This window comes from Diachasmimorpha longicaudata, chromosome 18 (assembly GCF_034640455.1).
Source record: "Diachasmimorpha longicaudata isolate KC_UGA_2023 chromosome 18, iyDiaLong2, whole genome shotgun sequence".
Classification (NCBI taxonomy): domain Eukaryota; kingdom Metazoa; phylum Arthropoda; class Insecta; order Hymenoptera; family Braconidae; genus Diachasmimorpha; species Diachasmimorpha longicaudata.
In genome coordinates, this window is record NC_087242.1 from 3,192,198 (window position 1) to 3,208,826 (window position 16,629).

Consider the following 16,629-nt stretch of genomic DNA (forward strand, 5'->3'; position numbering starts at 1 on the left):
CTGATAAGATCGATATGATAACAGCAACTGTTTATATATAATGTATAATATATTATATATTTTTTCAACCTCTCAAGCGTCAAATCAACAAAATTTCGGAGACTATCATATCTCAGTTATAAATTCCTTCCCAAGGTGATCAATATTTTCGGAATTTCATGTGTGCCATTTTTCACTATCTTATCATCTACCCTCCGGTCCCCCCCGTACCCATGAAGAAAGCTATAAAAATGAGAAGGTACGGAGAATATTACCCAAAGATATCTGGTTGGTCATGAGGTCGTTAAATGGGGAATGCGATACTTAAAAAAATTGAAAAGTTTCCTCAACAATCCACCACAATGTCCATTAATTCTCATAATTTTCATCCACCGACTGCTATTTCAGTGCAACGGATCGTATTCTATCGTTCTTCCTTTAAATCTTCAACTGATAAACGATTTTTCAAAATGAAAATCTGGGGAAATATTTTGGCAGGAATATTTTTCCTGCTCGTTCAATTGACAGCTGGAAAAAATTTTCGGCCAATTCTGTTGCCGGGTACCTTAGCGTCATGGAGCTGGACAATGTGGAACTACTTCCGCACGAGTCCCGTGGAACTGGGACCATCTGAAGATCTGATGAAGATCCGACGAATGTGGAATCAGCTCGGAGTTATTCAACGAGTTGGGGTGGAACAGATTATTAATTTTACGAAAGAGCACTCGGATATGATCTTCATGCGTGTCAAAGTACTGGAGGCAGTGCGCGAAGTTGACTCGGTCTTCAGTCATTTTACGCAAAATGTCCTGTCTGATAATGAAATAATGAGGACCACGGATTGGTGTGTCTTCGCGTCAAGACAATTGTACAGTAATAAGTTAACGGATAAAATCGATGCTGTCATCAAGACGATCATCCCGCCGTATGAGTTGTATCCGTCTCTGCCTGCGATGATGAGTAAAGTTGGTAAGGTAGGTAACCTAACATAATCCATGTGTATTTACCAGATCTTCATACGTTGAAAAAGCTCTACCTGCGGAGAAAATGTCTTCCCGGCGGAAGCCATTGCCGAACTATTCGGAATAATTATGGAAAGATCTTCTGAAGATCTTGGAAATCGTTGGAAGATCCTTTCGGAGATCGGTGAAGATCTTCGGACGGGGAATTCTTCCGGAGAATTTCCCCGTGTTGGGTCAGGTCTTCAGAAAGCTCTCGACTCTTCCAGTTTTCCAAAGAGCTTTCAATGCTGTCGCTGGAGAAATTTGTCTGCTGAAGATCTCTCTGGGTCATCGGGACTCAGATTCAGGATCTTCACGTGGAAATAATGTTTTGTAGTTTATAAAATTCTAATCCAGTAGAAATTGCGAGGGAACATCGCACCACAAGACTACGTTATTTATTTGAAAATTTTGATTGTTTTTTTTTTTACGATCCAACGTCGGATTGTTAAATAATTTTTTTGTCTGTGTAGCAGCTTTTTGTTTAAATTTCTTTCGGTGCAGATCCATTTTTGAAAGACTCTTTCAGAGTCCTCTGGAAGATACTCCAAAGGGAGATATTTTTCCACGCAGATCGTTGAAAACTCAAGACATTTTCCAATGGAGATTCATTCTTCCTGTGCTTGCAGCAGAGCAATGCGAGAGCTTGCAGTAACGAGTCTGTATCAATACATTCCATGCATGCAGTGTACGAGGGGATCCTGGCGATTGAAGCGAGGACATTCATCATCCAAGCATTCGCTCACAGCTTTCTGTCCCGACATAATGGAGCTCTGAAACAATGTGGGTGGTTTTCTTATAAAGAATTACACATGTTACACAACATTATGAACCGATTTTCTCTGGAAAAATCGATTATTGGAATTTTTTCCATTTCGGGAGGAAAAATTATTCGATGATAAATACTGCTGACGAGTTTAACTTTGAAATATAACACGTCAGTTCAGGAATTACAAAAAATATATCGAATATTTTCCTTATAATAATTGTTATCGATTTTGTCAATTTAATAGTCATGTTTTACAGTTTGCAACGCTCATGTTGTAAAAAAAGGAAAATTCATGTTCAGACTAGAGAATTTCGTTTTTGATTGATGAAAAATCGACTCGAAAAATCGAGATTAATCGAAAAATCGAGATTAATCGATAAATCGACTCGAAAAATCGAGATTAATCGATAAATCGATTTTCGATTAATCGATATCCACGTACGATCTCTAATTTCACAATATTCCCTCCAGGTACATATCGTAATGGTAACGCTTACGCCGCTATCCGGGAGGTGCAGAATAAATTTCGAGATCATCTTCGATTGATCAATCGAGAATTCGTGAAGAGAATGAGCGAAACAACCAACAGATATCGAACGTGTGCTGAACAAGAAACAAATTTTATCGAAGGTCATTATCCCATTCTCTGATTTCCATCAACCGAGCTCCTGATTTCCCGTTTTAAAAAATTTATCTGACGCTAAAAAGATTTTTTGGAAAATCTTGTGAAGATCATTTTTGTTTGGAGATATGTCCAGACAGTTTTTCCAATGAATTCCGAAAATTAAATTCAGATTACCCTTTGCAAAAATATTAGCCCCCGAAAATCGTTCAGAGAATCCTTTCCGGTCACGAGGAAGATCTGTCGATAATTGTTCTGAAGATTTTCGATCTTCATCGGATGAAATTTTTTCATTGTTATTGGGCATTTCAGGTGCCACATATTTCACAATGACTGGGGCAATATCGACTGTTCTTGAATTACCCAGCTCAGTTCATCTAGGTGAATTAGGTAATCCTTCTGCCACCTGCAGTACTATTGACACCGAGTTAAAAGGAAGACCATATTGCTCAGCCAAATGGAAGGTCTGTGCAACTCATCCAACAATTGCTTGTCATGGTCGGATCTTCAACTGTAAATTATCTTCGGCGGATTTAATCGCATGCCCGACGGTAAATTGAACTAAAACTGATGATCGCAGAATTTCCAAAATTTTGATCTGCCAGATAACCTCCAGAAATCGTCCCAGGATCATCCAACAATGTTGTGAAGATCTTGTGATTCAAGAGGATCCTTTGGACACCTTTGGAAGACAATTCTCTTCCAAACATGCTCGAACCCATATTCAGACGATATTTATTTAAAACCATAAACAATTCCCATCAAATGCCATCTTCCCTTGACAGATCTCCAAGTCTCGATCTTCAAAATCAATCGAGTGCTTCACTCGTAATTTTCTGCGCAAAAAATCGCAGAGAAGTTCAGAACATCTGGAAAATTATTGTCTTCTGAAAATCTTCAAAGTGTCGTCGATATTTTTGGAATAAATTATCAACATTTAAAATGAAAAACTCTTCTGGTCGAAGGAAAATGGTTTGAAGCGTTACGATTGGATCCTACCTGACTCGGTTGCACGGAGGGATGATTCAATCAGATGTCGGGGTAAAAAACTGGTAGATTTTCGAGCAATCGAGGAAACTTGTATTTGCGAATGCAACGACAATCACGTGGACTCGCAATCTGTCCACATCATTAATCTACGTCCTGTTGAATCTGATGCTGCTGATAATATGTACTGAACATTGTCTGTACACAGGAAGAAATTTTGGATAAAAATTGGTGCTCGAGAGGGCGAAGGGTGGGATGAAATGACAATCAACCACTTTTGATGTCAAGTTTTGCTGGAAAAATTAGATTTAGGGGCTAATTGTCCTGCTAAACTAACCTTTGTCCCTCGTTTCACCCCCTAGAGGTCTAATTTTTACTAAAAATTTCTTTCCATGTCCTTCATATAAAAAATGTCTGATATTTTCTGATAAATGTCCTTGCCAGGGTTGTGACAGGTGTCAGGTTCATTGTTGCGCACGGTATAATGCAATTGCAAATACAGCAAGGCAAATTGTCGATAAATTTTAAAGTTGAACAAGTGCATTGGAAGCCTATTGACGACATAAGTGATGAAGTACGTCATGCTAGACTACAAAGGGCCCCCTACAAGGGTCTCCGTGTTTTGCAAGAAAATAAAGATTTCATGATTTTGAAAAAAGGAGTGAATAATGCAGTTAATCTCGATTCGCTGGTTGTGCCCTCCGGATGTATTCTGACTGGTGAGTACGATGGCGATTGGCTTTATCTAAAATGCTCATGTACTCTCTCTCCAGGGGTGAAATTCGCTTTGACTAAGGGTGAAACGATCCCGGACCGAATATCACTGGCTCTGATCGCACGAAAAATCAAACTGAACTCTGGAAACCTGGTGACGAACACGAAAAAAATTATTGTTCCCAAAGACAGGCACGAGTATGTCCATCAAAATTTCATTCCAAGTTTGGAAGAAGAGATCTTCAGACATCAAACTCTTTCAGAGACAATTTATCTTCTGACTATTGTGGGGAGATAATTTTTTTGAAGATCCTCAAGTGAAAAATGATCTCTGGGAAATTTTTGAAAATAAATTATCATCAGTCTGGAAGAATTTACATTCTGAAGATCTTTTTGGTCGAAGAGACGTTCTCCTGAAGATATGTCGTACTATGAGGATTTTTTCTTTCAGTTCTGCTTTGAGATATGACCTGGCGGCGGACAACAGGATAGTCTGGTACTCAAAATCAACTAAGTACATTGAAATCGACGCTGGTCGAGTCGATACATATGTACAATACACAACGCTACCCTATTTCGATGCATTACCAGTGGAATCACGACCTCCAGCTCCTCTGGGGGGAGTGGAACTGTTCTATAAACCACGGAACCAGGAGAGTGGATTTATTTCCCTGGGTCTTATTGGATTGAATTATACAAATTACATGGAAAATTCAGAGAAGGATCTTAACAGTATGTCAGCGCTATTTCCGCTGCAAAGAGAATCTCTCGTTGGGTCATCAGAGATGCCATCACAGAAGCTCTTCATGTAGCTGAAAATAATTAAATAATATTCACTAAATCAGTCGTTAAATATTATTGATCGATTGAATCACATCGAGAAATGTCTTAAAATTTTCTGGACCTGTATTACATTATATTATAAAAAGTGTCAGAATGATTTTCGTTTTTGAATTGCATTTAACAGCTAAAAATGAAAAACATTCTGACACAGCTGATACTATAATTATGAATAAAAAAAAAATCTTCTTCAAGCAAAATCTTCTTCTGAGCACTTTTACTGGATTTCCTTATGACGAAGTTCTCCAGCAATTTTCTGGAGTCTCCGAAAAATATTTAGAGTGAAATGGGGGGTGAAAAATGTTGAAAAGTGGAAGGAACTACTGGAGAAAGATAAAAGTGCCCTCATAGGAGAGACTTTCATCGTTTAAAAACTTCAAACGGAACCGATAACTTGGCATTATCCCTCTTGTAGGGGCCCCATTCTATGCACCACTTATATCGATACCCTTCACCATCACTCCCACCCTTCCTTTACCACCGGAGAAGACAGATATATACCAATTTCAAGCACGTAAGCTTGTCTTTTCCAACCACTTGTCTCACCGCATCGAGGAAGAAACTCTTGTATTGAAAAATACTCTCCTTTTTACCTTCCATTTTAACCAATTGCACTTCAGCCCAGCTCTACCCCCTTTTATTCCATCTCTCATTTCCGTTTCGTGAAAGGAGACGCCCCGGACAGAAAAAAAAAACAAGTTTATACGGGGGAAAAAAATTAAGTAGAAATGATGAACTTGAAAGCTCTTTCCGAGGAGGGACTTCCTATTTCTTGTTCATTCTGGAATGGAGCAACGATTTATTTGTAATTTTAAATGTACTCGAGTAGCAAGTTTATTACGATGTCTATTGTCTTGGATTCCTCAACTGTATCGAGTTCGATTCACTCATTTCCGATTGATCAAGTTGCTAAAAGGAAATGGAATCTGGCAGTTGAGATTTTAATTAAAAAGTCGGGGCCTCTGGAAAAATTACTATTCCGGTGGATAAATTAATATTTTTCCATTTTTTCATATAAACAAGAAAAAATAGAGAATTTTACAGATAAAAAAATATTTATCTATATTTTGCGCATTTTTATATAGCAAAGGACGATAAAAATAAACGAACAATTACATGTAAATTTCCGATTGGCCAGTGGATCGTGAAATCGCAACTGTGCATACGGTAAAAACGTTAAAATTATCCTTGAAATTCCACAGACCATAATTTTCGTATAAAGATTGATGTCTTCATGACATGGTCAATAGTGGAATTTCCGATATATGAACTGAAAGCCACTGATTTTTTTCGTACGTGATTTCTTGGTGTCTTGAAGCTGTCGAAAAAAAATTTAAGATGAAGATCCGGAGTGAAATAATCGCAGCAATATTTTTCCTATCGATTCAATTAACGGCGGGTAAGGAAGTAGTGAATCCGGACATTTTGCCAGGAAGTATTTCCTCCTGGGGTTGGAATATCTGGCATGAAATTTCTGGCAATGAGAATCCAGTTGGGAGTAAGAAAACTACAGCAGAGAATCGGCGAAATTCTTTTTGGAGTAAAATGTCCGATAGCCTGCGCAACATATCGGCCTATTTGAATGATCTCCAACGATCGGCTGCTGATTACATAGAAAATTCTGTCAAACTGACAGACAATACAGCCGCAGAACTCATGCTGTTGAGCCAACGAATGGGAATAATCGAGTCCATTTTCGATGAACTCGCGATAAGAATGAAAAATCATAAAACCATCATTTCAACGGAAAATGTCTGCCTCTTTGCTAGTGATCAGTTGTATACTGACCAGATAGCAACGAAGATCGATGAAGTGATTGATCTCGCTGTGCTCAATGATCCACCTCTGGTTGATCTAATCCTCGAAGATTTTAAGGTACGTCTGAGATTTTTTTTCATGAAAAAACATTTTTGATTGGGGAAGGTCTTCAAGAAAATTCTCTAAAAAATCTTTCTGGATCATCCGAGAGATCTTACGAGATATCTAGAACATCTGCAGTGGACAAAAATTGAATTGGATAGAAAATTTTTCAATTTTGGTGGAAACCAACTGGCGAAAAATGGAGTTCTGGGCTTTTGTAGTGCTATTGGAATTTTTTTATGACATTTCTGAAGAGAGATCTTCATTCCCTTTCTGTTTGCAGTCATCAAAGAGCAGTACTTTTTGCGGCAAGGGACATTCAGAATATGAAACTATTTTTGGACTATACTCTAGTATCTTAGCAGTCCGAATGAGGGCATTCGTCATAGAATTATTTTCACATAATTTTCTTTTAAAATTGGACGGAACCGCCATTCAATGTAAGAGTTTCCATTCAAAAGCCTCATTATCTGTCTTTTGAATATTTTTCAAAAATCTTCAGGAGAGAATTTCTTCCAGAGTGATTTTATTATTCAGAAGAAAATAAATTGTCTGGGGAAGAGTTTGTGTTCTGAGGATTTTTTTATCACCAAAAAGCTCCTCAGAACAATCTTTCGAAGATTGAAATATATTCCGACGACTGAATATTTTTATTCGCGGATACATGCTCCTGAAATTCCAGGTGACTATTCTGAGAACTCTATCGAGACGAATATTGAAGCAGTTCACGGCAAACTTCGACAAGATCTTCAAAAGCTGAATCAAGAATTCATTGAGAAAATGAAACACGTGCCCAGAACATTCCGAACATGTTTTGACCGATTCAATCACACAAAAGGTTCATTTTTTTTCTCGTTACTATGCAGAGAGAGTAATTTGATGTTTACATTCTCATAATTAGATGTTTAAATCTCTCCAATCACTTTTTTATACTTTTTTTATGTTTCCAACGCGAATTTTGAGTATTTTAGGCGAAACCTATTGGGAATTGGATGGCGCCATTGTCAGTATTCTCCAACCAATTTTTAGCTACACTGATGAATTAAAAGGTCCCAATGAATGCGCTAAGATAGATACTCAATCGAACGGTAGACTGTTCTGTTCCCCCGAATGGAAAATGTGTATAGATCATCCAGGAAGAGGTTGCAGAGGTCGAATCTTCAACTGCAAAGACGTTCAGAAACCCCTGTCAGCATGTTCCAATGTACAGTGAACTGATCATTACAATTAGCTCAGAAAAATATCTGTCTTTTGGAGATATTCCCAAAAATTAATGAAAAGAAACCTCTCTCTTTGGAAAAATTTTTCAAAAATTATTTCGACATGTTTTTGTGCTGATTGAAACATATCCTCACAGGAAACCAATCAGCAGAAAAAATTTTGGAAGATCTCTGGAAGAGTCTTCAGAAGATCACTCAGTTCAGATCAGTTGAACGAAGATGAAGAGGAAAAAAAATTATTTTTCATGAATAAATGGTCTTGAGAATATTCTAGAGGAAAATTATTCCTCTGGATTGTTTTCAAATTTTGTGGAGGATATCCGAGAGACAGAAATTTGTGGTCGAAACATTTTCATGATCAAAAATCTATCGATGTCTAATGACATCGTTCCTCAGGCGAATCGTCTCAAAGGCTATTCATGGCTTCTTGCTGGCGGCAAGAATATTGATAAAAACCTGGAAAACAACAAAGACTGTGCCGCTGGACAGGTAATAACGTTAACTGATGTCCCTCGACGGTGCATTTGTGACTGTAATGACAATGATGTTGACTCTCCAACTACTCACCTCATCAATCTCCGGCCAGTTACATCTGATACGGAGGATAACATGTAGGTCTGCTGTCTATAGAATATTCTCCATAAATTTTCTGATGAATCGGTAATTGTTTAGGATTCCAGAAAAGTTTGGAAGATTTTTTGGTGACCGAAAAAGAACTTCGGAAGGCATTTTTTTCCAAAAATCATTTTTTGTTTGTAGATGTTCGGAAAAAAAATGTTTTTTATGGAAGAATGGATGTTCTGAAGATCCTGTTGTGTCCCAGATTCTTCCAAATATTTCTGAAAGATATTCCCAAAACAAATATTTTTCTATTCGACTGATTGAATATAAAAACCGAGGGAATTTTCCATAAAATATTCAACAGAGAAACCAAAATATCAGAAAATATTTTCTGACAAATTTTCCCAAAATCCCTAGGGTGCATTCCCTAGGGTTGCATTCATTTTTTAATACCTCCCCCATAGTATATAATATTTTTTTAGGGTTATCACTGGTATTAAATTCGTAGTCCACTATGGGATACTGCAATTCCAAATACAGCAGGGTAAATTGGGGATGAATGGACAGGTCACAGATGTTCATTGGAAACCCATTGATGACATAAGCGATGAAGTACGACACGTTAGATTGGGCAGAGAACCTTACAGAGGTCTCCGTGTTTTCACAGAAAATCGCGATTTTCTGATCATAAAAAAAGGAACGAATAATGCTATTAATTTTGATAAATTGGTTCTACCTCATGGATTACTTTTGACCGGTGAGTACTTTACTTATTTCAACAGGGTACATACATTATTTTCAATGAATGCCAAAAAATTTTTACTCCTGATAAAATTGAATACTCTGTATCTATTCAGGAATCAAATTCACTGTGAGGAAGGACGAAGGTCCTCTGCAGCGAATAGGTATTTCCCTGTTGGGAACTCGATTCGACAGATCCAGTGGACGATTCCAACAATCATGTCCCATGACTGATATTAATTCTGGAATTACTCATACGTATGTTCAAAGGCGAATGCCAATTCCTATTTAATTTTTTGACTTTTCAGCTGAATCTCCAGAAGTATTTAATACACAATTTTTGTCAGTTAACATTTTATATTTTTTTGTCATTCTCGTCATGAGAAAAAGAAATATCTGATTTAAAAAACATCACAGGCAGCTGCTAATTAATCAAACTCTAAATTAAAAATTAATTAAAATTTATAAATATCGACGACAGTCAACTGCATTCTCTTCCTTCCAGCGATAAAATAACGTACGGTGGACCGAAAGTAACGACAGAATCATCTGATCATTCAGACAAATATATTGAGATTGACGCTACCAAGTATGATGGCTTTACTGGAATAAGAACAGTCCCATTCTTCGATGCAGTACCAGTTGAGTCCCATCCACCTTCTCCACTGGGTGGAGTGGAACTATTCCATAGGATGATCGATGATCACAGTGGAATGGTGTCCCTAGGACTGATATCACTCGATTATGTTAGGTACATGGAGACTTCAGAAAGTAATCTCATCTCCGACGAGCATTTCCGAATGGAACATTTCTACGGGAAGGATTCCATGGACAATTAATTTCTTCAGAAGGAGCTCTTCACTCACACGAAGAGATATCTTGTATTGAGATAAAAAAATATTGTTTATACTGAGACAAAATGCCTTTTCCGTGAGTATTTACTTGTCGCAAGTAAACGCTAATGAATTTTGTTCTTTATTGATTACTTCTGTGATGAAAAAAAAAATGTGCAAGCAATATTTAATAAATGACAAGTCAATCAGTTTATGGAAAAAAACATTGAAAAATTCTTATCCTCGAGGTCTTCATGACTTTATTTTAAAAAACTGTTTTCGTTCATTTTCGGGGTGATATCGCGGATATCGGTGCAGCAATAAAAAATTATTCACGAGGAATAACCCAGTCCACTCACCCAATAGACATTCGGCTATTGAAGATAACAGGGACATTCGTTTGAGAATTTTCGAGTATTACAACATAATTTATTTAAATATTTCTCAACTGTATTAACTAGAAAATGCTATTACACATTTTTTAATTAAATTGTGTATAATTTTTTGGTGGACTAGGACCACATAAAAGTGGCCCTGATTTTCTAAAATAAGGACTTTGTTGAGGCAGGTCTTCATCCCCTTCACGTGGAAAATATTTTCTGATTTACCGATTAAATCCCCTGATTTTATAAAATTTAATGAAGAGACAGGAAGACAAAATTTACCGGGATTTTTCCGGTAATTTTCAAGCCTCAAGAACCGAAAACTGTTCGATGGCAGTGACGGAAGTCCTTCATCCTTCCTCACCCCCAAGAAACCATCGTACCAGCCTCCAATGCACCCTCAACGAACGTCTGAATCTCCAAAGCCCCCAACAAAGCTCAAAAAACCTCAGTCAACAAAAACACTCAGGAATGCACTTGGGACCTCGTCAGAAATATTCCCCGACGTCGAGAAATCGATAAAAATCCTCCACCACCGGATTGCACCGGATTGCGACCCGATTCTTTGTGCCTTCGAAAAGTGCACACATCCCCCACAAAAAATACTTCAGAAAAGAAAAAAAATAACGGGGAATATTTTGCCTTCTCGACGCCCACATACGCGCTCTCAACGCTTTCAACATCCCCTTTGCATTCGGAGGGTTGTAGTGCCTAAGAGACGCCTTAAAATTCCCCGCACGGGGGTATAAACGGGACCGATAACACCAAGTGATGTGAAGATAGATGTGGAAAGGGAGAACAACGAGGGGATGAAAAAACGTGTCTCATGAGCGGAAATTTTCATATAAATATTTTATAAAAATTACGAAACTCGCGATTCGGTCCATAAAATCCCATTTCAGTATTTCTGATAATTAAAAATCGCATTTTATAATATTTAATTTAAGAAATAGTGTCCTGAGGAGAAGGACAATATCTCATCTGCCAAACTCACCCCTTCTGGCGTAATAATTACCAACAGCAACTTCTTTAAATAATTTTTCTGATTTCCACCAACTGATTCAATGATAATTAATAATTTTTCTGAGCAAACCCACCCCCATAAATTCCGAAGAACTAAAGTAATGTTTATCGAGCACTTCCCTCCCCTCGCAAATTGCCACCCTTCGTATAAAATCATTGCGACTATTTTCCCCACTCCACCGCCTCCATATCTCTCCCCCTGGGCCCCCCAACATCCCCTTTACACCAAGAGGGTGGGTTATAGTGCCTAAGAGACGTCTCAAAATGCAGCACACGGCATAAACGGGCTGAATGCGCCAGGTGATGTGGGGATAGGGCGAGTGGAAATGGTCGGGGTGGGACGTGTACTACGGGTTGTACGAGGGGTGACAGGAAAAAAAAATCAGAGGGTGGGTGGGGGAGTTTGCGCGGCGGATGTAGGGCAGTGAAATGGCATTCCTCCCCCTTCCACCCCCGATTTAGGCTCCTCGACACATCCACTGACTCGTACAATGGGCAAATGGGGTGATGCAACGTCGGATGAAAAGAGGGTCCAGAGGAAGGGCTCAGGAAGGGCTCGGGAAGGGCCTCGGATCGCCCGCTAACCAATGGAAATCTGGTTCTGAGTGTAAGCTGCCACTTGAATGTTCCCACTTACCTAGAAATTTGGAGATGTCTCTCTCCCACGGTGAGGAATATCTCCAGCAGTGATGCGTCTGGTATGACAACGCCTGAGGCATTCATCGGGAACAGTGGAGAGCGTCACCTGATGTTAAACTTGGTGACTCCTATTTTAGGTACGCAGTGACCTAATTGAGGGAGTGAAAAGTTACCGGAGAATGGCCGGAGGGGGTGAGGGTGGTTTAATACTGGAGTTTATGGGCTATTAGGTTTTATTATTACTCGTGATGGAGATTATTGGAGGCAGGGGAGCTTTGGGGGTGGGGGTCGAGGTGTGAGAGGGAGAGGGGGAAATTTTCTGGATGAAAATTGATTAATTATGGAGTTGGGAATGGAAAAGTTTTCGGGAATTCGTTGGAAAGTGTTACTTTAGTTACTGAAATGATAATTATAAGTTTTCCTTTCGTGAAACTCGAATTATGTGGATGCAAATATTTTATTAATAAACTTGGTGAGTGTGATTTAAAAAATCGATTAAAAGTTCACTGAACTTTTGTTGATAATAACTTATGCTCTGACTTAAAAAAAACACTGAAATATAGAATAATAAAGACGTATATATATAATATTAAATAAATATATGATTCTATAGGTAAAATAATTTGAGAAACAATTAATTGTTATTTTGCAAAGTCACAATATATTTAATTATTTAAAATGATTGAAGTTACATCAACTTCTTTGACTAATTCCTCTTGTCACCTCGACTGTCTATTCCCAACTGACTTCCTTGAGGCCCTTGGGGCTATCACCCTGGGCCCCAATGCCCACTCCCCCCAGGATGGGCGACAGGTTTAGGGGAGGAAATTCGGGGGACAAAGACATTTGTATTTTTTCCTCACACGACCGCGCCAGACTCGCCATCCAATTAAAACCCTCGATGGGTCGATTATTTAATTACGTCTATTTCCCTTAAAATACCCCCTAAACTAAATCCCTTATTTTACGACTTAAGTGGACGACTTTTCTGTCCCTGTATGCGCACCCAATTTTTATTTCCAAACAACGAGATTCTCCTCTAGAATCGTCCAAAAGCTAATGGAATCTCCAGCTGATGGGGTTGTGGGTCTTATCAGATGTCTGATCCTTACAATTCACCCTCAATTCCCCAGAATGAAATACAGAACTACGTCCCTATGATTCCACCTGGTTTTACGATACGAATCATCGATAAAACCGATAAAGTATTTCTCATGATTTGTCAGATGAGTGCCATCGAGTGCTGACGAATGTCCATGTGATACCACCCCAATATACGAAAATTTATGGCTTCATCAAACGGAAAAAAGGAAATTTCTTTATGGTTGCAATTGAGCACCCGCACATATCGCAGATGGAAGCTTTTAAACGTCAGCTCTAAATCAACAATCTCATGGCAATATGTTACAAAATTCTCGCACAATCAGCAAGCCGTCTGGTCTGGGCCTCCGATAAATTACAGTCGCCAGTAAATTTTGGGGGATGCGTTTATACACCAGAAAACTCGGTGCCCTCTCCACGACAGGATTGGTTTTGCACTTTGGATACCGAATACTGGACGTTTGAATTTCGAATGGTAACAGAAGTTTCGACCGAACAAGGCCAAATGTAAATGCACATTTCATATTAGACACGTGACGCTTTTATGTGGTACGTAAAATAATGCGTTGGCGTGGGTACAATATCTATTTCGGGGCGAGTAATTTCGGATGTAAACCACATCTACATTCTGGGAGAATGGGAATTATTCAGACTGAGCAATATGCGGGAATGTTCTGTTATAACGGTTCAGGAAGGGCCTGGGGTAGTCAGTGAGGAAAATTCTACGTGATTCAATCACCCTTAATACCTCCGTTGAATATTTTGACTTGAAAATTTCCAATTTTCAACTTCATTTCACTTCTTTGATGTTACAAATGTTTTCTTTCATTTAAATTGACTCCTGTCCCTCTTTGCAGTCCACCCAGTTGGACATGTGACACATTATCACATGTTTATTTCATTTATACATTTGTTTAGACCCACACCCCCCTTCTGTCCTTCCTCTTAAACATTTCTAAGTACATGTACTAGTACCTTTAGTCCCTTTTACTTGAAGATTTGATTGAGTCATTCCCATCGCGATTCGTTTCGAAAGTCTTGAAGATATTCGAAGGGAATTGGACGAGCAGATCCTATTCAAGATCAGGAACCGGGTCATATCGTCTCCCTTGACGATCATTCTGCATCACCAGAAAGGTCTTCGGACTGGTCTCCTCCAACGACACCTAAAATATCCTCCAAGAAGAACATCAATTACTTTCTGATGGCACTACCCATCCCCAACACCTCGAACTCGAGAATCATCAAGCTCCAAGACCTCCATCTCCAACAGACCTGCTCCCCCAGATTCCAGTGCTCCAGGTGTACTCACCTCCCACGTGTTTATCTCCACCTCAACCCGGTCCCCCTGAACCCCTCCAGCTATCATCAATGACACCATCAGCGTCGCCTGAAATAACAGAAATAGTTGGTTAAATTCTGGTCATGATGAAAGCCAATTCAAAATGTTCATAACTCCTTAAACTTTCCTCACCCTCTCCATCGACTTGGGTATGCCAGGCACGCTGGATAATAGCGCTAACGAGAATGCCAAGTTGGTGAAAATTCAAGCGACGTCATCCACCCCAGAGTCACCCAAAAACAAAAGACAAGATGAAAAAGCTGTCAGGGGTTGAGGAAAATTCGTCTGATGTATTCTGTTGGACCCGAGGCTTCAATGACGAAATGTCTGCCCTGTTTCTTCCATGCCAGTGATTCTTTGTCGAGATGCCTCATCCTTTTCCTCGCCTTGTTTCAAGTCTACGTGCACCAAGTTAAAGACGTAAAAGTTGGTTGTACCAAAACTCTCACGTACGGCGCCTCCTTCACTGCACCAGCAAAACAACCATCAAAGTTCGGTTAAATACAAAATATAATAATAGTTGTGCTTGTGTAGGCAAGTAGTGGAGAATGCCGATATGCATGCACTAGCATCTTGACTCTCATTCTATGTTAAAGAGAAAACTTTAAATCCCCACCTACCTTTGGAAGCTGGGTAACGTCTCAGGTAACGCCTGTTTTGAATTGTCGGTACTTTTCCGAAATTTCAATGTCTAAAACTCGTTTCCCAACACCATTTGGTTTTGTAATTGGGAGGAGAGAGCTCCTTGAAGAGGAAAAAAAAACGTTGATTCGGTTGATGGTCATGGCGACCAGAAGGAGAACATCTGGAGGAGAGATCGGTGATGTTGGGGTTCGTCTGGCTGACTAGGAACCCACCCAGAGCAGAATGGATCCAGTGATGCTTGTCCTACTCTCCAGACCATCGCTATCAGCACAACCTGCCTCCAACTGACTCCAGATGCTGACCAGGCAGTACCTTCGATAAGGATTTCCGTTCGTTGGGTATCACCCACAGCATCAGGACCATGAAAAAAAGGTGAGCTGATCTAGCAACTGCCCGTCGGTATCTGTTGCACTGGAGATTCATTCCCCCCTGCTATCATCGAGTGTTGGCGTCGCTTGAAAAGTTAACGAACCAGTTGGACAGCTTCCAAAAAGCTCTCAATGGCTATCGCGAGCCGATACAGCAACGTCACCGTACAGTCGCTAAACGCACACACGTGTACCAGGGGCTCACCCAGGGCCATCCAACCCCAACATAGTCAATTTCATAAAGCCCTTCTGGAGTATCCAATACCGGCGAGAAGGATTAACGTCGTACAAGTTCATTGAAGTCGTACAGGTGTGCTGTTACCAAGGGCTACAACCCCTTGCTATCTTTTCCACCGCTGGATCTTTCGTTACAACCCTCTATTTGGAGGACTACCATAGGGTTTGGGAGTGAAACCTCCCTTGTAGTGAACGTGCTTGAGCACTCCAAACAGCTGAAAAGCCATAGTCGCTCGAGTAACATCCACTCAACTCCTGGTCTTTCGTTTATCCAACCATGAGCTGTTCACAAAAAAAAAAAACCTCGAACTTTTGTTTCTGTCTTTTGTGGTGAGTATCCATTGTCCTAACTGACACACACAACAACCTTAATTTAATCGTCGTTTACATTTACGTTTGTTCTGTTTCTAATGGAAAATCGATTATTCTTTCAGCGATTGTTACTTTAGTGAATGGAAAACTCATATTCGTAATAATCACAATAATAGTAATAATGATATTGGGGGTATACCTTGAAGACAATCGATTACCGAAATTGTCTTTCTGATAATTAATCCATTTGCCTCATAATTAATCGATTTGTCTGATAATTAATTCATTTGCTTGATAATTAATTCATTTGCCTGATAATTAATTCTAAATTCCTTTCATGTCTGATTATTGGTAAATGGTAGTCCATTAAAATTTTTCCTAATAGTTAATTTAAGGGCTGATAGTAACAGCTAAATTGTTACATCAATAATTTATTTAGGAAGTGATAAAAA

At 39.2% G+C, this 16,629-nt stretch overlaps 3 protein-coding genes across 6 annotated transcripts in view; all 3 read left to right on the forward strand.

The window, feature by feature from the left end:
* The window catches only part of LOC135171113 (uncharacterized), a 43,197-nt gene that overhangs the window by 9,541 nt on the left and 17,027 nt on the right, over positions 1 to 16,629 (forward strand). The gene's annotated exons all lie outside the window — the stretch shown is intronic.
* LOC135171111 (uncharacterized) lies at positions 273 to 5,112 on the forward strand. 2 transcript variants are annotated; one of them, XM_064137449.1, is made up of 8 exons: positions 273 to 953; positions 1,610 to 1,763; positions 2,221 to 2,379; positions 2,684 to 2,922; positions 3,337 to 3,542; positions 3,803 to 4,077; positions 4,132 to 4,270; positions 4,524 to 5,112. In XM_064137449.1, the coding sequence occupies exons 1-8, from the start codon at positions 288 to 290 to the stop codon at positions 4,882 to 4,884; spliced, it is 2,199 nt and encodes a 732-aa protein (XP_063993519.1). In that variant the 5' UTR covers positions 273 to 287; the 3' UTR covers positions 4,885 to 5,112. The 2 variants fall into 2 exon arrangements, with proteins under 2 accessions (XP_063993519.1, XP_063993520.1); XM_064137450.1 differs by having other exon boundaries at positions 1,613 to 1,763.
* LOC135171112 (uncharacterized) lies at positions 6,144 to 10,361 on the forward strand. Its single transcript, XM_064137452.1, has 8 exons — positions 6,144 to 6,787; positions 7,056 to 7,212; positions 7,455 to 7,610; positions 7,744 to 7,976; positions 8,389 to 8,603; positions 9,036 to 9,310; positions 9,411 to 9,552; positions 9,800 to 10,361. The coding sequence occupies exons 1-8, from the start codon at positions 6,251 to 6,253 to the stop codon at positions 10,131 to 10,133; spliced, it is 2,049 nt and encodes a 682-aa protein (XP_063993522.1). The 5' UTR covers positions 6,144 to 6,250; the 3' UTR covers positions 10,134 to 10,361.